The sequence below is a fragment of the Tiliqua scincoides genome, chromosome 9, assembly GCF_035046505.1.
Source record: "Tiliqua scincoides isolate rTilSci1 chromosome 9, rTilSci1.hap2, whole genome shotgun sequence".
Classification (NCBI taxonomy): Eukaryota; Metazoa; Chordata; class Lepidosauria; order Squamata; family Scincidae; genus Tiliqua; species Tiliqua scincoides.
The window spans coordinates 19,678,292-19,706,025 of record NC_089829.1 but is presented as its reverse complement, the minus strand read 5'-3'; the positions used below and the strand labels follow the sequence as shown (position 1 = coordinate 19,706,025).

Here is a 27,734-nt window from a genome sequence, read left to right as displayed (position 1 = left end):
GCACGAACACACCCCCATTGTTACAGAAACAGACACAGTCAATCTGTCAAGCAGCACCTAGAATCTCACCAGGCCTCCCTATTCTCCAGAGACCAGATGGACAGGTATGCCCAACATCCTCTTCAAAAAATTGGGAGAGGGTGATATCCCAGTTTGCTGTGGCAAGGGGTTCGAGAATTACCACCAAGAAGGCTCCGTCCCATGTGCTCACCAACTGAAATCCAGTCAGTAACAGAGCAGAGTCTCCCTCAGTTACCTTAACTGGTGGGTAGATACATATGGCAGAAGACAGCTCCCAAGATACCTTTGAAGTCCGATACAGCAGGGAAACTGGGGAATTATAAGCACCTCAACTAGAACTCGGAAACAGTTGGGCAGCCAGCATAACTCCTACAAGCTTAGGGTAATATGGTTCACTCACAAGTCCTGTGTCATCCCATTCTCCAGCCACAGCATCCTGGACAGGCTGTAATTTCTAAATGCTGTTCAGGGGCAGCCCCGCTAGACCACCTGCAATAATCCAGCTGAGATGCGACTCAAGCCATGGATAATCGTGAGACAAACTAAATAATTTATATAGTGCCATCAAGGTACATGGCACTTTTCACAGAACGAGAAGGTAGTCCCCTGCCCCAATGAGCTTACAGTCTAGGACTGACAGAGAGGGAAGAAAGGGGATGGAAATAAGGGTCAACAGGCGAAGCCTATGCAACTACACAGTGGCCTTCTTGGTTTTTCCTTTGTAAAATAGCAAGAATTGGGGGGGGGAGGAAGGGTAAACATAATACCTATGAAAGAGCATTACTACCCATCACAGAATTATTACTTTCACGTAATATCTGTGAAAGGCACTTCTCCTCCCGGGTTCTGATCTGGATCAGTCGTCCTACTTGTGCTATTTTACAAAGACACAAACAGGCAGCTGCACTGCCCACGCTGACAGTGACATTTCATTTGGCCCTGAAACAACTTCCTTCCCAGGGAAGGTCTGCCGTCCCCCACACCACCACCCCCCTCCCGGATTCCTCCATTCTGCACGACTCACAATATATGCCCCCTTCACAGGTATGATGTTCAATGATTATTTTTATATTGCATTAGTCTTCAGAAAGCCTGCTGGCTGGGAGACAAGTACACAATCAAGCAAGAGCCCTGAAATGCAGCTGGTGAGGAGAAGATAATTGCAATATTCGTAATCAAATTTGTAATCTAGCACCGTGTCCATCTGCAAGCGGAGTTCTATTTTAACACTGATAACTGATTTTCGGAAGCAGCAGAGAGAGCGTGCAGCAGGAACAAGGAACATGATACACCCCGGATGGCCAAAAAGCAACATTTGAACAAGCAGCTCACTCTGCATCAAATTCCACAGCGAGGCGGGAGGTTTCGGAGGATTTTTTGTTGTTGTTGCTTGCAATATGTTAAAAGAATTACACATACAGGCGTCAGTTAAGAGGGTGTTAAATAGCTTGAAGGAACGCACTAAAGTGTCTCTGAACACACTGCATCTAAATAAGAGAGACAAAAAAAATCACAAGATGGGGAGGCAGGAGAGACCAGGAGGCAGCAGCAACCAAAAAAGGTCTCTTTCCTTTTGCGTGGTGAACTACCCTGCTCTGCACACAGGAGCTGTTGTAGGGGGGTGCCAACACTTCAGAAAAAAAAAAATAAACTGCAAAGCCCAGCTCTGCAGAGGCTCTCATTCCACGGGCTGGTTCAGAGGAACATGGCCAGGCACAAACACAACTGAGGGCTGCTCCCTCCCCTCCCATGCCTGGGGAAAACCCTGGTTTGTTTGAATAATTGTTCCGCTATTTATTCAAAGCCAAGAGCTGTGGTTTAATGAGTGTTTATTCAGCGAGAGAGATGGGAAAAGAAAAACTCTTTAACGAAGACACTTCAAGTTGATTTTGATTATTGTAGAGTTGGGCATGGCTGGGGGGGGAGGGTGGTAGAATGACAAGGCTGGGAGGGGTGGTAGCATGACAAGTGCTTGCATTTAAAAATTCACCACTGCAGCCTGGTAAAAAGATAGAAAACCAAACTGCTAGACAGGTGTGCATTTTCACCATCCCAAAACTCAGTGCACAGTACACATTTTTGCAGAGGATTTCAAGAAAATCAAAGCACAACTATCCTCAAGGCAAAGCAGCACAAAAAAAAAACCAATATTTCTCCTTGCATAGAGAGGAAAAGCCCTCCCCGCCATATGGTCTATCTGACACAGTTTGCCACGTGGGAATGGCTGCAACCACAGCCTCCGTCTGAAATTAGCATTTAAAGAAGAGTAATCGCTTCAATTAGAAGCCATCCAATCTGAGAGAGGCAAAGTATTAAATTAGAAACAATTCCAGATTCCCGAAACTGTGCGGAGACCAAAAAAAAACGGACGACTTGTTAGGCACAGCATAAATATAATTAAGATTCAACGAGAATGAGTGACGATCGGTGTGGGTCCAAGCTGCCAACCAGCTCAAGAGAGAACTGCACAAGAATTTGGGAAAAGCCAAAACACACAGGCTGACAACTGCAGCCATCAGGAAACGACTCCTTGCAAGTCTGCTTGAAGGTTGGAGAAAAGCTGAAATGCTGGGTCCCCTCCGCAGCAAGCTCCACAACCTTGGTGTGGCCATTATTTCTGCACAGATTTTCACAATTATAGCCAGTTGAGAGTCACCAAGTTCTGCAACATCCCAGTGTTAAAGAACTGCAGATCCCCACTTCTCCCTCTCCGTCCCCAGCAGGGGATAAAATTGCTGTCACGAGAGAACTTTTGGGAACTCCAAAACAGCACAAGCCAATATTAGTTGGAAGCTCCCAGTGCAACTGGAGCTCAAGGCTCTTCTTCCGGATGCAAAGTAGAAAATATAAAAGGAAAACAAAAAACAGTCATGCATTTCAGATTGACACAAAAAACGCGTGGCACCTGAAAGACGGACACACTCGTTTCAGAGCAAGCTCTAAGGGACTACAGTGCACTTCAGCAGATGCACAAACCGAACTCCTTGGTAGGTGGAGCATAACATGCATGGGTAGTTGTGTATGTACAGGTATAGAAAAAACAAAATCAAGAAGAGCAGAAGCAAGAGGAAATGAAACAAGACTGTGTATATTTGTAAGCTTGTTACAAGAATATTCATTTCAGACTGTCACACTGCTAATATAACTTATGCAGTTTATTTAAAATATCTGTATCCAGGCTCAGGGGCGTAACGCACTGCCCTGGTGCTTGGGGCAGTGATGTCACATGACACTGCTTGGCATATGAGCACCCCCTTGGCATATGCCAGGAGCAGGTGCCCCTAAGGATCCACCCTAGTTATGCCTCTGTCCAAGTTTTCCCCTCCCATAAGAAAGGTTCTCAAGGTGACTCGAAACATAACGATTTATATCTTGCCTTTTGATTGAAATGATCCCCAGTCACTTCTCCAGTCCCCAGGACAAATGGCTACTCTCTACTAACTCCATTTTGATTCCTCAGCTGACATTCCTAAGAGCCAGCCAGGACTTTGCCCTGGAGGAAGTGAGGCACAGCAAACTGTGATCAACATCATGCTAATAAAGGACCATTGATCAGAATGGAGAGCTGTAGCAATGTAGTGCATCTGGGTGCCACCTTCCTTGAAGGTCTTGCTAATTCGGACTCCCCATCTTGGGCTTAATCTCATTTGCAAGCCCAAGTATTCCTGAGTAATACATTAACTGCCCAATGGCTGGGCCACCTGAACAATCTTTTAGATTCCTTCTCCAGAAAGCCTCTCCCATCAATGACCTAAGAATGGGTGCAGACCACATTCTGTCAAACATTTGGCCCTTAGGAACCTCTCCAACATGGGTGCAATTAAGCTTTTGTGCCCAGCTAGGAGGACACACTCTATCAAGCCCAAGAAAACTCCCGGACATCCAGGAGATGTTCCAGATCCCACTGTTCACCCATGAATATCTTTGTATTCTTTAAAAGTCCTATAACTAGCCCTGTTCTCGAAGCAGGACTTTGGAGTTTTCTTCCCCACTGAAAGTATCCTCCTGGTCAATTCTGGTAGTCTCTCACCCAACTACAGACTTCCACTCTGTTCATGTCTGTGAGGTTCTTCCCTCTTGGAGAGTCTTTTGTCCCAATAGCTGCCTTTATCCCCGAGAGAAGCTATTTTCCTTACCCATGAAAAGGGACCATATTGACTGTGCTTTCCCTCTTTTCCAGGGATCTGAAGCAGAGCAGCCTGGTCTCACTTTGCAGGATGGCATCAGACTCTGGTCTACCCAGCAAACGATAGGTCATTTCTCTTCTTTTCTCTCCCCTAAGCTTTGTAACTCCTCTCTTCAAAAAGCCTCCATCCCCAGGTGCCTGTTTTTAACCACCTGCTAATCCTCTCCTTCTCTTCCATCAGGTCATCTCTAAGGAACTCAGTCCAGCAGGCAGCCCGGCTCTCACTTTCTTTTCCTCCTTCAGTTAATCTGTGTATGTTCAAAAGGAGCTATTCACAGGTATCCTTTCCTCACAATCACTTCAATCTCTGTGCAACTGATACTGCAAGTAAATGCTGCCTTTAATTACAATCTACATAGAAAAAAAACCTCTCTCGCTAGTCATGCATTCACAACAGAACAAGAAACCATGCTTCAATGTATGTTTCTTGCACAAAATTATTAAAAATTTCAGGCTGTGTGTACAAGGGGTATCTGAAACATACTTCACATTTAGACTTGGTCTCATCCCCAAGATCTCTCATTATGTTTATGCAAATATTCCAAAATCCAGAAAAATCCAGAACACTTCCAGTCCTAAGCATTCTGGATAAGGAATAATAAAACTGTAGCAGCATGCCCACTGCCAGAGGGACGCAGCTGACATGACACCTCAGAAACCTCAAGTTAAAGCTGATGGAGAGATACTTGCCACCCTCTCTCCCTTTGGTCTCACCACATGAATTGATCTGGCAATGGTTGAAGCAGGAGTACTGCTGAGAGGAGTACTGCTCTCCCCTCACATACTGGACTGGAAGCTCAGGCACTCACTCTCTCCAGCCCTAGGAGCCGGTTCCCTCTCAGCTCTCTGTAGCATCCAGAGAAGAAGTGTCAGTCCCTTCCCCAGAACAGAACATTACTTTTAAAAGCCAGTAGCATGACCAGAGAGAGAGAGAGAGAGAGAGAGAGAGAGAGAGAGAGAGAGAGAGAGAGAACTTAAAGGTAACCCCAATACAGACAAGAGATAAAGAAAATCTCTTACTTTCCCATCCACACTGCGTAGTTTTCGGGAAGTCTCGGGACAAAGAGGATGGTGTTCCCAGTATCCACCTCAACCGCTCCATAGCAGTCTGCCTCTGTGACTCCAAATGTCCAATGGAAGTAGGATTCCTAGAACAAGGAATGAACAGGTGTTTCACCGTTCTCACTCTTTGCTTTCCCCTCCACACCTTAAAAAGCAAACAGATCTATACATAGGTATCCAGAAAGGTGTCAAGTCCAGACAGCATGATCCGCCAGGTGTATTTATCTCCCACCTTTCTACCGCTGAACAGGCCCCCAAAGCGGTTTGCAACATTTTAAAAAGTACAGTACTATACAACAATTTAAAAAATTAATAAAGCTCTTAGGCCAGTGCTGGTCTCCATAAGAGTCAGTGGACTGCGTATCTCTTCTTCCTTCTTCCCTTCAGGACACACAGATCTTATGCAGTCCCTGAGAGACAGGGGAAGGGGCTGCACTCACAGTCCTCTTAGGCCAGGGCTGGTCTCCAAAGAAGCTGGCGTTAAAAGCTGGTGGCCTGAGGACAATTATTTCCAATAAATGCAACAGATCTTCCTCATTATCTTAGCATCGGGCAACTGAAGCCTACAGATATGCTTGCCAAATCCTTGAAAGGAATGCTTCGGAGTGGCAGTGATTATAGATGGTCATCTTCCTGATTCTAAATTAATGTTTCTGGAAGCACACCATTTCAGGGAATGGGAATTCAGACCCATTGCAAAAGACAGATCAGTAATTAACGTTCATAAGCCACCTTCCCAAGGGCTTCACTTCTTATCCCACCCTCTGCCCAACTAACACACAAGGAGGAAAGCTCCCTCTTCACAGGCTCCAGCATCAACAGAAGGGGCACTATCTCAGACTCGCACAGGTGGGTTTGAGCAGAACTGTATGAGCCTCAAGGCCCAATCCTATCCAACTTTCCAGTGCCGGCAGAGCCACAATGCAGCCTTGAGGAAAGGGAACACGTGTTCCCTTACCTGGAGGAGGCCTCCATGATTGCCCCTCCACCACAGGATGCAGCGCATGCCCCGTTGGACAGCTGCACCGGTGCTGGAAAACTGGATAGGATTTGGCCCACAAGCCCCCTATCGGCAACACCAGCACAAAATGAGGATGCCTGAGCCACTTGTCCAAACGTTAGAAGTGGATCTGCATTTCCCACCAGCAGCAGTCAGTGGCTGAATACCTGCTAGGCTGCAGTATAAACAGCTGCCATAGAACCCCTGTGCCCAGCCTGTGACGCCCACTAAGCCTTCAAGCAGCCCAATAACTGGCTTTCTGTCTACCCACTTGAACACAGGCCTAATCATTTCACACTGGAGAGAAAAACATTAAGCATTTTATCCATTTTACTTTAATTGCCATCAACAGCAACTTTGTTGGGCTCAATTTGCAGTTTTTAATTGGATCAGGAAAACTCTCGCCCTCTCATGCTTTTTCTTTGACACTGTCCTTATCTATATTTAGATTTTGTGGGGGTTTTGACTCATATGCGTTCTTGTATTCACTGCATTTTGAGCCATCCTGTGCCTCTTCTTTTTAACCATAATATCAACCAGCAATGACTACATGATCTTTGCTGCTGGGGTGTCCCCAGCCAGGTGCTTCTCTTTGCTGGCATCTCAGTCACAGTACTGCAAGACGGATGCCACCGTGAACATATCAGCACATACTGGGCCCAAAGAAAAAACCAAAATACAAACCCAATCGCTACCTCCAGCACAATGAGGAATTTCACATCCAATCACTTGTGTCTGCTATACTGCACACCAAATCTGCTATACTGCAAGCAGCAAGAATCAGACTACGGAGCATTTTCTAATCAATAAGACCACTAACTTTTTAAGCACAGTATGACACTATCAGGATAATAGATAAGATCCCCATCCCCCAAAACACTAACATGTGACTGATGTGAAAAAATTAAGCATGCTTGAACAAGGGATTCTACAGTAGAGGGTAAATTCCCAGAGAAAGGCAGAGGAGGGATCTCAATGCTGCACAAATACACCTGTGTTGCATATCCTCAGTTTCTCCTAAGGGAAAGGTCCCTACTGGAAGGGAAACAGCCTCCCTTCAGTGACAGAACATAGAAGAATAAGAGTTTCTGCAGTACCAACTCAACCTAGTCCACTTGCAAAAAATAATTACCGATTTAAATTATAACAGAGATTCTGTGCAAATTGAGCATCTTCTATAATAGCCGATATGCAATTAAAAATGGGGGGGGGGGGTTTAGAGATGAAAGGATAGCACTTGGTCTCAAACAAACCACTATTTCAGCAAAAACAACTGTGGAAGAGGCTGCGGAGATGCAGAGCTCTCAAAAAACACAGAAGATGTTATCCTTGCTGGAATCCTACAGATCTCTGCCTCTTTTTCCTGCAGATGCTTCTGGGTTCGACAGAAGCCTTGCCGAGGAGACTGTCCCCCACACTGCACGTCCCCTGCATGGTCACTAGAGGGAGTAGCAATACATCCCTCCAGAAACTAATTTTCTTTCCGCCCAGCCTGAGACCCAGACCAGAAATGCCAAAACTTGGAAATGGGAATTTCCCAAGGAATAAAGGCAGAGCTGGAAGCAAACACGTGGGTTCACTTATCTGTGAGAAATCCATGAATTTTTTTTTACCACCAAATATCCAAGCACCTTTTCTACTTTGTATCCCACAAGTTCCAGTTCATCCATGTGTTTTTTTAACAGATAACAGGAAAACTTATCATGGTTGTCGAGGAGCCCTGGACAGTCTCCGTGTGAAGCCCCCTTCCCCACAACTCATTCTCTTTTTGTTTTTGACTTTACAAGCAGTAGCATTGCTGGGGGGTGCAGGCCACAGGGGAAGTGACACCACTACTCTTCCAAATTTTTAAAATAGCGGTTTTTAGGAATAATACCATCATTTTATATATCACTCGAGGCGTAATTTCCTGCAGAACGCAATGAAATAAACTCCGTTGAAATATATCTATTCTATCAAAAGTTATAGCCAAAAAACCAGCAGGGCAGGACAATGATGCGTTGCCATGTCCACCACCCAGGGTGTTGCCATGCTCACTGCATGGGAGGAGGGCCATCATGGGGGTGATACACTGGCCTCCCGCGATGGTCAATGAGAACTCTAGTGATGCCACTGTTTACAGGGCAGCCACCTCTGCCCTCTTGCTTGTGGTGAGCAGGAAGGACAGAAGTGAATGTGCTCAGTCTTGCTCAATATTTTGCTTTGGGATCTAGATGGGACTGGAGGAAGGGAGGAGAGCCCTTTGGGACAGCCAAAGGAATCCTTCTTGTCAGCACTTTATTTAAGACATTTATATGCCGCCTTTCCAGAAGCCCAAGGCGGCTTTAATCCTCTTCCCATTGGAGGGAGAAGGGGCAGGCCATCAGCATTTATACCACCCTAATGATGCCTACTCAGAATAGGTCCCATTGTGTTCAATGTGGGCTTACTCCCAAGAGATGCAGGCAGGATTGCAGCTTATATCACAATCACAGGGAATGAGGCTCACAATTTCTTGCAAACAAACCACTTGCATAGGTCTCCTTGCTGAAAGCACAAGGTAGGGCTTCCTTCCACTGAGCAGTTATTTTGTCTTTCCCCTGCTTGATCCACAGAGGAACTGTCTTCTAAAACATGGCTAATGTCGGGGCCCCTCCCAGATGCCCTGACCCCTGACTTACCCTGGAGCAGGCACCCCAGGCCCAGGGTGGGGAGGCTTCCCTGCCCTTGAAGGGGGCAAAGCAGGTTGGCTCACCCCAACCAGCCAGAGAGGGCTGGCAGGGCAAACAAGGAACATTGCAGAAAACAAGCCAGGAACAGGAAAGGCCTTTTCTGCCCCAATTGGAGGAAGGGGAGGAGCCAAAGGGGGCGGGCTTGCTCCATAAAACAGGGAGGCCAGGGATGAGAGGCAGTCAGTGTGAAGTAGGGAGCTGTGAGGTGAACAGCTCCTGCTCCTAGGCCAGGTTTGGCAGCTTGGCTAGGGAGGAGGACAAGGGTGCTGGAACCCCCTCCCGCCAATCTGAGGCCTCCCTGGGGTAGAACAAGCCTGCTCCAGGCCCCTCCAGGGCAGGGACCCTACAGCTAATGATACAAGGAGGTATCTGTGTTGCTCCGCCTTTTAGCCTGGCACATTTGACTTCTCCTTCCATCAGATCCACCCAGAGCGCTCTGAAATGCCATTAACTTGAGGGTGTGCACTTGCACGTGTACAGAAGTGAGGTATGGCTTCCAGGGGAGCCCTCCCCATATTTTCAGCTTTAAGGGGTAGCTGTCTCTCTTCGTACTGAGGAGGGCACCGTGTCTACCTGTAAGTCAGTCCCATTGTGCTCAGTGGGCTTACTCCCAGGCAAGTGCATAAAGGATAGCAGCAAAGTCACACAATCAACAATCACAAGTAAATAACAGATTTACCAATTGCTCCCCTTTAAGCAGCCTTCCGGTAGGGCCTTAAAACATTTCTTTGCTGCAGAGTCTTCTCATCTGAGTATTCCTGCAGAATCTTATACATGGGTTTTTTTATTGTTGCAAAGTATTTTATAAGCCATATTTTATTTGTTTGCTCTCTTATTCTGGAACAATTGCCGCTGGTATAGTGTTATATATTTTTAACTTTTAAATTGTTTTTTGTACAAACACATACACACACAGTTATGCTGTACTTTAAATATTTAAGCCCATTGGGACAAGAACTGCTTTCTCACTACCTGCAAAGTTTATTTATTTATATAGTGCCATTAACAGGTTCCTTCTTGACACAGATACACTATGGCAGTGCTTCTCCAACTATCTAATATGGCAAACCAGCAATTTCTCCCAGGCCCATATCTGTGCCGCGTTACTAATTTTGTTTGTTTCCTGGAAATTCACCATGGTCCAATAGCTGATGCCTAATAGACCAGCACCAGTCTGTTGACCACAACACTGAAGTAGCACTACAAATGGGGAATGTGAACATCTCCTTTAGGCAACCATCAAATATTTGCTGGTGTTTCTCTGAACTTTTGGGTATCTACGAACACTCATTGGAAGAAGAGATCTATGCAATGAAATGGACACATTTCATTAATTTCACACATAGGAAGGACTGGTAAAAGGAAAACCTCTCAGAGACTGCACATTGTTTTCGTTACCATGCAGTGCTGCCTTTTTGATTTGCCATTTTTGCTAAAAAAGGGAAAAATAAAATTATTTTTACAAACAAACAAAAAGGGGGGGAAACAAAATTGAAGATAAAACATTCTGGGTTTTAGACAGAGAGCTGATACAGAACAGGAAACAAGACACTGAGCTACAGATCAGAAAGTCTCTGGCCTCAGGTAAGGCACTCTCTCCCCCTTTGGCTCCCAGCCTAAAATACAGTGATTACACTCCAGACTCTCTTAATGGAGCACTGCAAGGATGAATTAGCAAATCTGTGAAGGCACTAAAGTGCTTAATAACATGCTAATTACAGTTAAGAGAATAAAGGGAAAGAATGGACACCATGGCACAGGACAAATTTTTACACGGTTCAAAGAAGTCAGTTTTATCCTGCAGCATAACGGAGCATTTTTAATGCAACTAGGTTTTCCTCATATTTGCTGAATTTACTGCTATTTATGAATATGCACAATTATAGGCTCAGCCTATGGGAGGCTCTCTCAATATTCAGATAACTGCCTTTTGTGTTAGACAGGATTCCCAAGGGTGCCCTAAGAATATACTTTGTCTTAAATTGTTGCATACAAGCTGCTGGTGAAGAGTGGAAACATGTTCAGCTGATATACAGACTGATTTTATCACCCAGTAACATTGCAATTAGGGCTCTCCATTTAAAGGAGATCTAAGGCTGCAATCCTATGTGCATTTTCCTGGGAGTAAGCCCCCCCTTAAAAGAGCAGAACTTCTTTCTGAGTAAACATTCATAGGATTGCACCACACATTGATCAAACAAACAAGACTTCCTTGATTTAAAATGAGTATAGTTACACTGGATGAAATTGAAGGGAAAAAAATTAAGCTGCCTGTGTTTAGATGGTGCATTTTAGATGTTGCTGCAGGCATCATCTTAAAAGATGCATTCCCTCCTATGAGAGCACAAAGGAGGACTGTCTCCTATAAAAACTGCCAGCCAGGCTCTACCTACTCTGCAATAGGATAGAATGCTTCTTCTCAGATAGTGCCTGCCCTCTGAAGTTTTTAATAAAATACTTATATTTTGATAAAATATACATTGCAGAAAAATGTCTCCTGGTTAACCTGGGATTTCTTTTTTGCCAATTGTAAAAGGTTTGCAATCGATTCATCTAGTCAATCTGCTGGTTAAAGGCTGCAGCCCAAGTTGCTATTTTTAAGAAGATTTTGATGGTACATAAAAAAGGTGGTTGCAATTGTTAGTGTCTCATGAAGTGCACATGTACTTGATTCAAATAAAAAGTTTTCCTGTTCATGGCGCTGATGGAAAGTAGCCAGCAAAAGTGCAAAACTGTTTAGATATCCAAGGGAGTCGTCGAACCTTTAGTCTGCTCTTTAGAACGAGCAAGTGAGCAGCCGCTAGAAAGGTAAAAATGATGCTCACTCACCTGGCGAAAGATCACCCCAGTATCAGTGCAGTATCTATTTGTCTGCTCTCCACCCTGCAAGACGATGATGGACTTCTTGGGCACGTCTGGTTTTGCTCTTAGTCGTTCACACAGACGGGTTCTGTTTAGGGCAAAAAGGGCTGCGGAAACTCTCAAGGTTTCATTCCCCAACCAAAAAGATGGCCTACAAAGGGAGAAAAGTTTTAGTGTATACTTGCAATACATAGCATTTACATTTATGTTTAGCATATACATTTAGCATTGTTTTAAAAGCCACCATTGGTTGCTTTCAGAAAGATACAACTCAAATCATGTACGATGTAGAGATTGCAAATAGGGATAGATTTGGAAGGACAGTAAAATATCACCTCCACTAGGACCAGTGCTCCCAAAGGAGCATGCAAACTCTCAAAAATAGTTTTTTTCTGAGCAAGGGCAAAATTGCAAAGTCCTTGCCTGCAAATTATTTCAAGCAGAGATATCTATCAGTTGCTGAGATGTTGCCAAGGATGTTTGGACAAATTTAATCGGTTTTGCCCAATTGGCTTTAGTTTTGGAAGTAAAACATAGCCACCTTATATGCCGATTCAAGCAGCTTCCTCGTGAGGAAGCCAACGCCATGGATTCCTCACAAGAAAGCTGTTTGAATCAGAATATAAGGTGGCTATGCCGAATCCCCAAAACTAGAGCCAATCAGGCAAAACCGATGCCATTTTTTGAGTCAGCACCCCAAATATACCCAAGAATAGATCTAACTTTTAAAACAAAATGTGTGTAGATTTGTACACACACATTTGTACATTCTCAATTTGTACATTCTCTTTCTGCACAATTTTGTTCATCACCTTTACCATTTGTGCTGTTCATTTGCCTTAGCTGTGGGGAAGAGGTACAAGATCACATGGGGCTCTTGAGGCAATCCATTCATCCAGCTGAAGCCATGTTGGGTCAGAGAAAAGTCGCTGACAAAATTGACATGCCTTCCCAAATACCACAAGGATTCTTCTCCTGACTGGCCTTGAGTCACAAGCACCTTTAATGTCAACACACACGCACCCCACATTCTCACTTCTCAGGCCTGACCAGTCCAGGAGGGATTCCTGAAAAAACCGTCTTTGCGCATCATGTACAATATAAGTCTTTCTGGAAGAAACAGTGGTGATGCCTTCAGCTGCGCACTGTTGCTATGCTCAACTGTTGCTATGAGGGAAATATTATGTATCTCAACCCACATTGACCCAAGCCTGCTCCAGTGCAATGTTCCCTCATGCATTAATTATTATATGGTTTTCTTGGAAAACTGCAAGGTCTGAAAGGTAACCTTTGCTTTATAGCCGCAAAGAGCCAACGCCAGTGCGACTTCAGCAGCAAAAGTCCAAAGGCAAGTTTCATGCGGCAAACGCAACATAAAGGAACTATTAATCCATAACACTTGGAGACAATTTTGCAAAGCCAAAAGGTCAAACTTCTCCGATATGCAAATATAGCTACTTAGAGCCCTGGTGGCGACTTGCTTTCAAGCAGGCAAGGGCTGGGGGGGGGGTCTACCCACTCACCCCTCATGAGCCAAGGAAAAGGAGCCTCATCCCCTTTCTTCTTTCTTTAAGCACCTCAGCTTCATGCTACTACTACCCTAGCAGGAGCCCAGGAGCTATGCAGCCAAGGTAGACAATGGGACAAAGGACTCTGTCAACGCTTCCACTGTAGTTCTCGCAGAGCAAGGCTAAAAGTGCCCTTTGCCTAGATCTCAGTTGGAGCAAAGTACAGTCACTCATGAAAGGTCCTCGAGATTGGAGCCTGAGCCAAAGTCCAGGAAGGATGTCTACAAGGGGGGGGGATCTGGACCCCAGTTGCCAATTCCTAACAGAGATCAAAGTCTCAAAGTCCACCTGACAAAAATACAAACCCAAATTTGAACAGCTTCCCACCCTTCCCACGACAAGACAACAGGCACAGATGTTGAGGAATTGTTAAGACAAGCAGAAAAACACAACGCAGGATGGAAAACATTCAGTGAAATTGTCACTGAACAAGAATGTTCCTGAATATAGTGTCTCATTTTAAAATGAAATACAAAGGGGGGAAAAACAGATTAAAGCCTACACCAGTCTATTTAAGCTGAACCAGGTTCATCTATTAAGGACACTGAGTAAAAGACTGCTTTTTGTGGGGGAGGTTGCAGGAAAAATTTGGAGAAAAATATGTCAACACACCAATTTTAGGAAGCCAAAATTGCCTGCTCACATGGCAAAGAGGCACATCCTTTTCAAATGGTGCCCCTTTTATATTTAGTAAGGAGAGAGAAACTGTCCCTCTTCGCTTCAGCACAATGTTTTTTTTTTCTGGTGGTTGTTTGCTTGAGTTCTGCATCTTTTTAAATTGTCAGCCCTTTTGGGACAGGGAGCAATTTACAAGTGGGCCTTATTATCAACGGATTTGGAACCTGCAGATCTGACTCATCATGGGTTCCAAATCCATGGTGGAAGACCCCACCTGACCACCTGGATGTGAGTGGAAGTGCATTCCAGTCACGTCCGGGGGTCAGGTGAGTGCCCAAACCCACAGATTTGGTTATCCGCAGGTTTCTGCATCCACAGGTGTAGCAGAAGGAGGGAAGCCCCCTGGTTCTGAGCCTACATTCACGAGTGATGTGCGGAAATAAAGAAGGCTGAGTTGAAAGATGGATTTGGCAAGGAAAGCTGTATTCTTTGAACAAAGGTGGTTCCCCCTCCCCACAGGGTTAGGAACTCATAAGAGAGCATAAGCAGTTCCATTATATAGTTCAGTCAGCATTGTACCCTATTTGCTACATAATTTCAGCGAGTACCCTCTAACTGGCACCTGTCCTATCTTAGCCAGTTCTGACTGCTTTCTGCAGTCCTTGATTTAACTAGCTTGCATATTTCACACAAACAGAGCTTGTTCTGGGCAGAACTGAGAATGTTGCCATACCAAGTTTATACAGGAATCAAGATGGAGTCTGTCTTGTCAACACATGGGTTCTGGGAACAGAAACGCCATAGATGCCTACTGTAATTATTTGGTTTCATCTATGAACCACTTTATTTTTTTTACATTTTAAATACCATCCTTCCTCTAAGGAGCTCAGGGTGGTGTACATAGTTCCCCCCCTCCTTTTGTCCGCACAACAATCCTGTGAGATAGGCAAGGTTGAGAGATAGTGACTGGCTCAAGGTCACCCAGGAAGCTTTACAGCTGAGCAGGAATTTGAACCTGAATCTTCCAGGTCTCAATTCAGGTCTAACTCCCAAACCAGTACACTATCTTGACTCTTTGGCTTTTGAAGTTTTTTGTTGGTAAGTGGTTTAAAAATATTCTTAATAAATAATAATAATAATAATAATAATAATAATAATAATAATAATAATAATAATAATAATTATTATTATTATTATTATTATTATTATTATAGCGCGTGGTCGGTCTGTGGAACTCCTTGCCACAGGATGTGGTGCTGGCGTCTAGCCTAGACGCCTTTAAAAGGGGATTGGACGAGTTTCTGGAGGAAAAATCCATTATGGGGTACAAGCCATGATGTGTATGCGCAACCTCCTGATTTTAGGAATGGGTTAAGTCAGAATGCCAGATGTAGGGGAGAGCACCAGGATGAGGTCTCTTGTTATCTGGTGTGCTCCCTGGGGCATTTGGTGGGCCGCTGTGAGATACAGGAAGCTGGACTAGATGGGCCTATGGCCTGATCCAGTGGGGCTGTTCTTATGTTCTTATGTTCTTATGTTCTTAATAATAATAATAATAATAATAATAATAATAATAATAATACCACCACCCAGCTTTGGGAAGTTCAACATCATAAATGTAATGAGTGACATTCTATATTATAGGCTTTTTTTATCTAGGCAATCTATAGCCCAGTGGCCAGATTCTGCCTGCCATCCAAAATCATTCAGCCCATAATCACAAGAAGATATACCCACCTGGCCCACAGTGGTCCTAAAAAAGAATTCAAGTTTGTAATTCTGCCTCTCTAAGGCTTACAGTATAAGCAGACCAAGGACAGAAGCTTTCTTTCAGCATCATTCTCAGTCTAGCCATGTGTCTCTCCACACCTTGCCCCTGTTTTCTTAGCTCTAACTGAGTTTATGCATGCGTACCAAATGCGCATGCGTTCTTACTATAGACAGATCTAAAGTCTGGTCCGTGCAGGAGAAGGTTGCTGACCCCTGATCTAGACTCTGGGACCAGCAGATTCCAAGGGGCTATAAGCATTGCAGTGAAGACAATGAAGAGTCTCTTGGCACCTAAGCTTTACTGCTTCATCACCTTTGCTGCATCCAGAGACCAGGCACCAGGAGATGCCATCCAGAGAACTAACATGGGTGATGCTGAATTCCAACTACCTGAACTCTGCTGTGTTCTCAACTTATGAATGGCTACAACTCTACCAAATATCCAGCACAAAGATATACTCTCCATTTCATGGAAAACACGTCATTCAGACCTGTAGCCACCAGCCCTTGTCTCTAGGAAATTCTGGACATTTACTGCCCAAATGTATGTTTATTCCAAAGTCAGTCCATTCTGATCAATGGGAAGGGTTTCCAAATCAGTGTTTAAAGGACTGCAATGTTAAGTCTCCCAGTAGGTCATTTTGCTCTGTATCCTGGTGAATGTAGTGCATCAAACTGAAATTCACCACGTGTCTAAAATGATACAATTCTGAAATGCATGGTCACGGATTCTTTTTAGTTGTAGGTAAGAGTAATTCATGGTTACCACAACCAGGTCATATGTAGGTCTATTCACTATGCAAGAAGACTACCTTACAGAGAGAATCTAACAAAATCCATCGGGGCTCAGCCTCACGATCATTGCTTTCGAACCTTGTGTTGGATTAGCGGTTCTGAATTTACTTATTTCCACGAACTGGTTTAAGCACTGCTACTGCACCCTGCTATAAAACCAGCTTAAACATTTGCCTTCCTGCTACAGGTGCAAGACACATATTATGACTAGACTGAGAGCGCAACCCTTCGCATATCTATCAGTAGTACAGTGTTTCCCAAACACTGTACCCACCAGTGGGGTGCGAGCCAATTTTGGTGGGTTGCAAAAATTGTTTGAAACAAACAAAAACCTTTGCAAGCACCCTTGCCTGGTTTGCAAAAGAAAATAAATGAAATGTTAACGTGTGGTATAATCTTCATACTCCCAAATTAAAATGTCACATTTTTCAATTTTCTCTAGTAATTGCATTGGCATAGATCACGTGTGAACACAGTATCAGCCATCTGCTTGCCTTGGAAGTCTCTAACTGCACATCTTGCTCTCCAGTTCAGCCTTGGGTACCCTAGAATGACTGCAAAGGTTTGGGGGAACAGTCCTTGAACTCCATTTCTAGGGAGAGTATAGGAAATGTCACACACACATACTATATGTAAGGTCTGTACCAGCCTCGGGAACACAGGACCCCAATTATTAATTAATAATTTATTAATTATTAGTAATAAAATGTTTCTTTTTATATCTTTTTTTGTCTAATGGGCCACAATAGTCATTTTTAAAACTGGGTCCCAGTGCTTAGGAAGCACTGCAATTGTAGGTTCATTTTAAGAGGCTTACTCCAAGGTAGGACTGCAGCATTACTTATAGAAATAGGAGCACTGCCTGACCATTGGCAGCACAGTCTGAATCAGAACAGCAATGAGAGAGAATAGGAGAACTTGAGACTTACTGAGGAGTCAGTGTGGGGTAAGGGCTCAGGCAGGAGTCCTCAAACATTCAGCTGCCAGAGAGCCTTATAGGGGGCTGGAGTAGGCCAATTAGGCAATACTGGCAACAGGATCATTTGCTGTGCCTCTGTCTTAGCTGGGCTCTCATCCAGCAAGTGAAGAAAGGTGTGTGGTGGGGGGGGACGGGACACACTGTTATGATGGTACTGAACTGAGAGGGTGATCAAAATGGGATGGGGCTGGATGTGGCCTGCAGGCTGGGGATCTCTGAACTAGGGTGCTGACCCCAAAATCAGGCTCAATTTCTTGCTCAGTCACACTCTCTTAGAATAGCCTACCTTACAAGCGTGCTGTGTAAGTAAAGGATGTGAAGAGAATATGGTTTAACCTCCAGGAAGAACACCAGTGTTCTTCAACCTGTGGATTGGAACCCCACTGGGGTTGCAAAGCCTCTTTGGGGGGGAGGGGGCCATGGAACCTTTCAAAGCTTATGCAAGAGAGGGCTTGGATTCAATCCTATAATGGTCCTGCCTAACAAAACTGAGTTCTTGATATAGTCCAGTACAATCTCTTCTTGCTGTCTTGCCCTACAGTGCGTAAGGTCAGCCCTCCTCAGTCTGCTACCACACAGGATTTTTGGGCAGATGCAAGGAGGAATGGGGCAGGCAGTGGGCACCAATGGGGCAGATTAGGTCCTGGGAGGGGGGGGATCGCCAGTGGGTCCCCAGTCTCACACTTCAACTACTTATTGGGGTAGCAGCACAAAAAAGGTTGAAGACCACTGCTATACACTATGCTGCCATGAGCTCTTGGAGGGGAGGTCATGAAAAAGAGGGACTCATCCTTTAAAAGCACATCAGCTGACCAGCACCATCTGCTGAAAGCAAACAACGGAAAGCTATTGTCCTAGCTTACAGCCTGAAGCAATCAGGTTTCCAGTGAGGGGAGCCAACAGGGTTTTTCCATCCCTGATCCTGTTCACTTGCCTAATTTCTATCTGTTAGGCTGTGTTAAGTTCTTTGTGACAAGAACAAAGAGGTAGGAAAATAATCAACAGCTTAATTGCTATAGGGCAGCCTGTTAGCAAAGGCACAGGAACAAAGAGCAATCAAAAAAGAGTTGGCAACCGTCTTTGCAAGGGCTGCAAAAAGAAAAGCCTGGATTATAAATGTCTAATCACCCTGCCTATAGAATGCAAAAAATGGGGGGGGGGGCTTTTAAGGTAGTTAAATCTCCTTTTTGCAGCTATACCTTTGAGGAAGGAAGTGGAGGAGAGGGGGGAAAAGGCAATAAGCCAGTCCGAAGACCTGACTGGGCATGATAGCTAAAAAAAAAATCAGGCTGTCCACAAGTCTAACACCCTTTAACCTTAGGACCTTAAGGTTAGGACAAGTCTAACACACCTTAACCTTAGGACTATTTGTTGTATACACATACAGGTATCTGAACCACTGTATCATATATTTTAAAAGTCAACCCAGTGCCCAGCTCCATCAGCTATAGCCCTAAGTGAATGATTTATAACTGTATAGGTTCACATAGGTTTTGGGAGGGGAGGGAGAGCAAGTGCATGGTGGCAATCCCCAAGCCCACTGCTCCATAACCATACACCTCTGTTCCACATGAGCTCACGTACAGCTGAGGGGGGAGTGGAACTCCAGGACTTCTCCTACAGCAGAACTAGTGCCATCATCACCAGGAGTACTCAGGTGCTGTCTTTGAAACTTCTTTTGTAACTTCTGTAACAGGTAGCCCATGTTACATTAAGGGCTACTTCCTATCCTACTTTACTTGAGAGTAAGTCCTGTTGAACAGAGTGGAAGCTTTTGACTAAACATGCATGACTAGTTCTCAAAACTACTTTTCATATGTATCGAGGACTTTTTTTGTAATCCCATTTTAAAAAATGATTACAACCTACTCCAAGAGCCCTTGCTTGAAATTCTTTAAATGAAGCACAATAGGTTTCAAAGTAGATTTCAATGGAAAGAAAACACACTCCAATGAAGGCATTTCAAGTTTATTTGTGACATTGCCATATAGTCTTTGTAGGGTGTGCCTACAGCAGCACTGTAGTGATGAGCTTCTGCAGTTCGAAATTCGCCACTGCTGACAAATTTAGCCGATGCAGTGACAAACACAGAGAGTCTTCCTGTGATTAGGGACTGGGTCCCAACTACAGACCAATGCTGTGGGGATGGAATGGGACTCAGAAGCTTAATCTTCCTGCCTTTCCCAAGCACGTAGTTCTACACATAGTTCCAAAACATCCACACAGGGCTCTAATGAAAGATGAGTCACATGTACTGCTACATGCTTGTTGAACGTTACATGTCAAAAACTGTGTGTACAGAGCAAAAATCAAATGCACACTTTATCCCAGTAGTTCCCAGTCCACCAGGGAGACCAGAAAAACCACATTCCCCCTTAAGGGGTGCGACTACAGCGGTGATAGCATCAACAGCACTTCATTTAAAGAACTGCATTGTGATGGCAAGAAAGGATTTTTTTTAAGTACCTGGGGGTAGCACTGGTCATCCAGAGGGGTGGGGGGCCCCTAGCCCCCACTACTGGCCTCCCCACTGCTCCAATCGACTCTCTGCTAAAATCAGAAGAGCTTTGCAATTGTAGCAGGGAGTTGTTTTGAGCAGAGGAGAGGCCCACAGAGGTGGCAAAAGGCACCCTGCATGGTGTACGTAAAAAAAAAACCCTTTTTGCCATCAGGACATCACCCGCTGCCTGCAAATACTTACAGCATTCCCAACCTTCATGTACAGATTGGGAACCACTGTTGTATGCAGACAGTGTGCATGACACCCAGGCTCTTAATCTTGCCATATCTAATCCAGTTCCCCTCTAAGCTTCTTCCAAAGCAGGGTGCCCAAACCCCGGCCCTGGGGCCACTTGCAGCCCTCGGGAGCTTCCAATCCGGCCTGCAGGGAGCCCCCAGTCTCCAATGAGCCTCTGGCCCTCTAGAGACTTGCTGGAGCCCATGCTGGCCTGACACAGCTGCTCTCAGTCTGAGGGAGACCGTTTGACTGCTTGTGTGAGCTGTGGGATGAGGGTTCTTTCCACTGCTTGCTGTTTCATATCTGTGATGGAGCAGTGGCATCGAAGGAAAGGTCAGCCTTGCTTTGTGCAAGGCCTTTTATAGGCCTTGAGCTACTGCAAGACCTTCATTCTTTCATATAAGTTCCATCTCTAATAAATTCATTTATGTAAATTTATTCAAATTTTAAATGTAAATTAATTATTTTTTCCCAGCCCCCGACACAGTGTCAGAGAGCTGATGTGGCCCTCCTGCCAAAATGTTTGGTCACCCCTGTTCCAAAGTATGAGGCGGCCATGTTCTTTCCCTGACATACCAAAAGAAAAAAGAGCTTTCTTGGACAAATTCCCAGGACAAAGCACACAGGAAGAAAAGACAATGAAAGTGATGCCAAATCTAAGCTTCCTGCTCCTGTTTGGGTGGGGAGGACCATGAAGGGAGACTCCCTTGACCTCTCCAGTATTTCTATGGCACTTGATACACATACCCCTGCTCAACTGGAAACAGGGAACTGCACCTGAAACCTCTGGAATGAGCCATGACTCATGAGCAATTGGGCAATCCAAGGGGCAGGGTGCTCTTCTTTCAGGAATTATTTTTACACCCAAGAAGACATAGCTTCCTGTGGTTTAATGGAAGTCTCTGCTGAGTACAGGACTCTATCCACAGCTTTCTTTCGCCAGAGCTGCCAACAAGAAGGGCAGCAGAGCAGCACTCACAGATTGCACCTTTAAAACGTAGCATAAGTTAAGCAAGAAGTTCTTGGCTGAAGCTGCTCATTCTCCGCATTGCCTTCCCCCCCCCTCAATACAACTTACCCAGGCTGCAAGGATGAATTAAAAATTTGGAATGACACAGAAGGTGTTATATAACACTCTAAGAATTCTTATCAAGACAAGCTCCAGTCACACCAAAGCAAGTCCACCCTGTGGATTGCAAAGGAAAATCTATGATCTCAACTATGCACATATGCACAGAAACTTTTCTTCCACGAATCATGTTCCGCTTGCTGACTGTTCCTGTAGAAGACGAGTCACTTGGCCCAGACTCTCTGGTGAACCCCACAGGGTGGACTTCACCGTGCACCTCTGGCCTTGCATTGCAGACTGAGAAATAAAGAGGGGCTTTGAGGTCCAATGTTTTGGCTACAGCAAACGTTTTGGAATGAACAAACTCAGATCCCCTTAATCAAAAGCCAAAGGTTTTGCTTCTAAGAGAGAAAGAAAATTTTCTGCCCAATAACAGGAGGGGTTTTTCTTCTTAACATTCCAACCAGAGTGAACAGACCAGGTCATCCATCCCCCATGAGAGACAAAGACAGAATCACAGGATTTTTTTCAAAGGAATTCTTAAGTCTTGTCACTTGCTTTTCTACTGTGAACATTTTCAAAGCAACTCATGCAGTTCGATGAAAGGAGGTCATGAACACCACTCGTAAGTCTCTTAAACTGACACCATTCGCGGCCACAACCTCCAAAGCGATGACAGATGAACTGTCTAGGTTTAAACTAGGGGCAGGAGGTCTGGTCTAGAGGGTAGAGCCTCCATTTGCCTGAAGATTAACATCCACAAGGTCGACAGTTCGAGGCCACCGGCACCGTGCGACCTTGAAGCAGCTGGCAAGCTGCAGCTGAGCTGTTCCATCTGCTCGGAGCGTGGGAGGATGGAGGCCAGAATGTTAAACCAGATCGGAGTGTAACAGCTTGAATGTGGTGGTTCTTGAAAGAGAGAACCTTCTTTCAATTTGTAAAAATCCCTGCGTGGATTTAATAAGCCTGCCTGTGTAAACCGCCTTGAATAAAGTCTTGAATAAAGACCAAGAAAGGCGGTATATAAATACTGTATATTATTATTATTATTATTATTATTAAACCAGGTTAGCCAACCTTTCAACTTTTTAGAGCTCCTGGGCCATTAACAATTGTGTAGAGTAGGGAATTTCAGTAGGTGCAGCTTGTCATCTCAGATGGTTGAAACAATTCAATCGCCTGGTTTGAACAATCCAGGCCTAGGATTTCTGCCAATTTCACCTCATTCTCAAAGTGTAAAGTCATCGCTTCTAGAGAAGTTGAAGGGGAGAGGGCTACACTGCAAGGCACTGGACTTTCCAGTGGTTCTCCTACTGGCTTCTATTGGGTCCCTAAAGATATTCTGGCACAACCAGAAAAGGTGGGGGGAGGACAGGTAGATCTATGCACTGGTGTTCAGTGCTTCAACTTCATGGACTTATAAGGCTTGGAGTGGGCCCCGTGTACCCAAAGAGATGAACACGGAACCGCCAGGAAGGCTTGCCCTCTGCTTTTGCCTCCTTGTAACACTGTCAGGGTTGAATACATTCAAAATGGTGGCAGGCACCTGGCTCACCCACTTTTGATCCTGTAAGGTGGTACCACCACCTAAGATACCCAACTGGACACTCCAGGCAGTCAGCAGAGTGTTCCAGCATAGAGGCAGGCAGCAAGGGAGGCGGAAGGTGACAATGTAGGCACAAAAGCCAAAATTGCACCAACATGGAGGTGGGTGCATCATTTTGTATTTTTATCCCACCCTTCACTGTAGGGCTCCAAGGCAGCTCAGAGTATTACAAGAGACAGTGAAACCATCACATTAACAGACAGCAAATGCATTGGCAAAGAGCAGAAGTCTTCAGAAGTCTTCAAAAGCCTGGTGGAACAAGGGAGTTTTTCAAAGGTGCTGTTGGAGGACAGGAGAAGCACACACTTGTACACGCACACTAGGAGGGCACAACAGGCTAAGCCTGCCAACCTGACCACATGCACACCAAGAACATTAACACCAAAGATCTCCTACATTTGAAGACTATCCCTAACCCACAGCCCTATCCCACCTACACAAAAGCACACACCCTCCCACCTCTGATAGTTGAAGATAAGGGCACTTATGTTATTCACTGAATTCAGTTCTGACATCAAGGATTGCTGGGAAAATTTCTGGTTATTTCACAAGGCTGACCTCTGTCTCGCATACATTAGATTCTTGTACTCTGCCCTGGCTTCTGACGGAGAGAGGTGGTTTGAAGCAGTCAGTAAACTTACAATAATGCCACTTTGAGACAAAAAAACGATTCAGCTAATGTTTAACAGAAAGCCTAATCTATAGATACCATGATCTTACTACACATAACTGCAACTCAACAACAATTGTGCTACTTTCACTAATTGCTAGATCAAAGGTTCTCAACTGGTGGTACGTGTACCACTGCTGGTATGCCGAGTGATGTTGGGTGGTACACGCAGCACCCACCATCCGGCAGTGGGACTGCAATGGAAGCTTCCAACAGCAATAGGAAGCTCAAGCTGGTGGGCAGAGCTCCAGTGTGTGGTTTTCGAGCATAAGAAAAAGCTCACATGCCCGCCCGAGTCTCTTACTGACCTTGGAAGCTCCTGTTGTGGTCTCCTAATCCAGAAGCAACTCCGTCACCATCAGTTACTTCCGGTGGTACCTCCGAGGACACTGTAGTGGCAAGTGGTACGTCGGGGACGCAGCATTGAGAACACTGTGCTAGATGGTTAAAAGCATCTGCAACAACAGTAAGAAGCTCCCCACTCAATTACTAGAGGGAGAGCTGGGAGAGGGACTGAAAGGGAATGAACACCTTCTCACTCTCATACAAATAGTTTGTTTAGCAAGTCACCTCTGACATGTCCCCAGAAGCAACACATGAAGCCCAGGAACACTGAGGATCACTACCTACTATAACATACTGCTCTGCCTGTTGTATTCATTTACTCTACAATAGGCTGGCCTAACCCTGCACTGACTTCTAAAGAAAAGTTTTCTCTAACAAGTCAGACTGGCAGCCCACCTGCTCAATTACTCAATATTGCCTATCATGACTGGTTTCAGCTCCTCTCACCCACCCCCCCAAGTCTCGCAGAAATTCTTTCCTAATATTTGCTATCTGATTCCATATGACTGTTAAAAGTTGGAAAGGACCTTACAGGTCATCCAGTCCAGCATTACTCTACATTACCTCCCGACATACCACTTGCTGTCACACTGTCCTCAGAGGTACCACCAGAGATAAGTAGCAATGACATCATCACTAGTTATTTCTATGTTTGGAGGCCACAATGGGAGCTTCCAAGGTCAGTAGGAGGCTCAAGGCAGGCAAGCTTTTTCTTGAGCTCAAAAAACCATGCACTAGAGCTCTGCCTACCAACTTTAGCTTCCTGTTGCCATTGGAAGCTCACATCGCAATCTCAATTCCAGCAGTGAGTTCTATGCATACTACCCAACACCGCATTGCATACCACTGGTTGAGAACCACTGATCTAGATCAACCTTTTCTCAGTGCAGGTCTGGCAGGTGGCTGTGCAGCTTCTGCCTGAAAACCCTCTTCTAACAAGGGTGAGTCCCAAAATTCCAACAGGCAGGTTGTTCTAGTGCCAGTCAACCTTTTCCAGTTAGGAAATTCTTCCTGGTGTCTTGCTTAATTCTATTTCCCAGCACTTTCAACCCCACTGGTCTGAAGCCTGCTCGGGTACCACAGAGGCTAAGCCCTTCCCTTTCTTCTCACTACTTCATTTCATGTTGGGACGGAACCTGGATCCTGTGAGGCAGGCTCTCTGCCACAAACCTACCATCCCAGTCCTATAAACATGGCACTTTCCCAAAAACAGACCTGTCCTGAGAGAACTTCGGAACCCAGTGACTGTGTACTTATGGAACCAGAAACACAGTAATTAGGACAGAACATCAACCTCTCATTCAGCAATACTGATTGGCTCAGAGGTCATACCTAGAGATAGAAGAGAAAGCAAGCAGTGTGTCCTAGAATTCCATGCAGACACATATGTACATTTACGTCTGAATGCATGCTTACAGACCTGTGAACACATGTTCTTCTGCCTGGCACCAGTTTTGAGAAAGCCAGACTTCTTCCCAAAGCAGGAGCCATGCTTGCCCCCTAGAATTCCATGCACACACAGGTGTACGTGCACATCAGAATGCGTGCTTACAGACCTGGGTACATGTGAACTCCTGCTTGGCACCAGTTTCAAGAAAGTCAGCCTACCTCCAGGTGCAGGAGCCATGCTTGCCCCCTGGAATTCCATACACACACAGGTGCACATGCACGTCAGAATGCATGCTTACAGACCTGGGTACACGTGTACACCTGCTTGGCACCAGTTTCAAGAAAGCCAGCCTGCCTCTAGGTGCAGGAGTCACACTTGCTCCCTAGAATTCCATGCACACACAGGTGTACATGCACATCAGACTGTGTACCTACAGAGCTGGATACACGTGTACACCAGTTTCAAGAGAACCAGCCTGCCTCCAGGAGCAGGAGTCATGCAGGCACCCTAAAATTCCATGCACACACGTGTGTACACGCACGTCAAAATGTGTGCCTACACGTGTACTCCTGCTTGGCACCAGTTTCTAGAGAGAGAGAGCCAGCCAGCGCAGGAGCCGCGCCTGCCCCCATTGCCCTGCCTGCAGCTGTACCTCCTCCTCTTCCTCCTTACCCCACGGACGCAGCCATGTTTCCTCGCTGGACTCGCTGGGTCATGTGAGCGGCGCTGTGATGCGAGCAGCAGCCTCTCAGAAGAGGAGGCGGAGAGATGGGAGGAGGGGCCTGGCTGCAGGGGCGCGTCTTGGCAGGCTGCCAGGCCCTGGGGCTGGTCCTCCTCCCTCCTGCAGCCGGCTTGCAAGCCTCTCTTGCACCTGCGGAAGGAAGCAATCAAGGCTGCAATCCTAGGCAGGCTTTCCTGGGAGTCAGCCACATGGAACTCACTGGGACTTCCTTCTGAGTGGACAGTGGACACAGTGGACAGCCACCAAAATTGAGTGCTGGGAGAGTGGGTGCAGACAAAAAGCATGCATTTCTCTACCCAGCATGTGATTAGTCTGTGGAACTCCTTGCCACAGGGTGTGGTGATGGTATCTGGCCTGGGTGCCTTCAAAAGGGGGTGGGAGTGGTTTCTGAAGAAAAAGTCCCATCGCAGGTTGCAAGCAGTGATGGGTCTGTGCAACCTCCTGGTTTTAGAAGGAGGCAACTGCAGAATACCAGGGGCAAGGGAGGGCACCAGGATGCAGGTCTCTTGTTATCCTGTGTGCCCCCTGAGGCATCTGGTGGGCCACTGTGAAATTCAGGAAGCTGGACTAGGTGGGCCTTTGGCCTGATCCAGCTGGACTCTTCTGATGTTCTTAGAGATCAGGGTGACCAGACAGAATGGAGGAGAGAGTGTCTATACCTTTAACTACTGTATAGAAGAGGGAATGTTGGCAGGTGCAGCTCAGCATGGAAGGGTTTAAAAAGCTACACCTGCCAAGATTCCCTCTTCTATACAATGGTTAAAGGTATAGGCACTATCTTGTTACTCTGTTAGATATGCCCAGGATCAGGCTGTCACAGTGGCACAGTTAGAGGGGATGCAAAGCAGTAAGTTTGCAGGAGTCTCACCGTGGTGTGCAAGCAGCCTTCCCCTTCGGAGTCATTCCATGTACTACACTTCTATTTTGCTACCCCCCCCAATGGCTACGAAAGGGAGGGGAAGGTGCTGCATGCATGCTGCAGTGAGGCTTCCTGCAAATCTTAGCGCTTTGCACCCGCTATAGCTACACCACTGGGCTGTCAATTGGACTGCCTTCTTAGTTGTGCATAGAATTGCGCTGAAAGTGTGGCAGTAGTTTCCAGAATTTCACAGAGTAAGGCATCTGTAGTCTGGTCTGGGGCAGGAGGTCTGGTCTAGAGGGTAGAGCCTCTGTCTGCCTGAAGATAACATCCACAAGGTCGCCGGTTTGAGGCCACCGGCACCGTGTGACCTTGGAGCAGCTGACAAGCTGAAGCCGAGCAATTCCATCTGCTCTGAGCGTGGGAGGATGGAGGCCCGAATGTGAAGCCAGATCGGAATGAAACACCTTGAATGTAGTTGTTCTTGAAAGAAAGAACCTTCTTTGAAATTGTAAAAATCCCTATTTAATAAGGGATTTAATAAAGCCTGCCTATGTAAACCGCCTTGAATAAAGACCAAGAAAGGCGGTATATAAATACCTGTTATTATTATAGTCACTGCTAGAATTCTCACCCCACCCCACACCCCATTATTGCTGTCCTGCACTAGCTTTGGAATCAAGCTGTGTTAGGAAACTGATGCAGCCCCCCTCCTTTGTTGTGACATCTTAAATCAGAGGTGGC

At 45.6% G+C, this 27,734-nt stretch overlaps 1 protein-coding gene across 1 annotated transcript in view; it reads right to left on the bottom strand.

Annotated features, from left to right (window-relative positions):
- Positions 1 to 26,102, bottom strand: part of PEPD (peptidase D) — a 183,662-nt gene extending 157,560 nt beyond the window's left edge. Inside the window, exons 1-3 of the mRNA XM_066637314.1 lie at positions 26,062 to 26,102; positions 11,810 to 11,993; positions 5,228 to 5,355 (exon numbers count right to left, since the gene is read on the bottom strand). Of these exons, the coding sequence (XP_066493411.1) occupies positions 5,228 to 5,355; positions 11,810 to 11,993; positions 26,062 to 26,078 (329 nt within the window). The 5' untranslated portion in view covers positions 26,079 to 26,102. The remainder of the gene's footprint in view (positions 1 to 5,227; positions 5,356 to 11,809; positions 11,994 to 26,061) is intronic.
- Between the last annotated feature and the right edge of the window lie 1,632 nt (positions 26,103 to 27,734).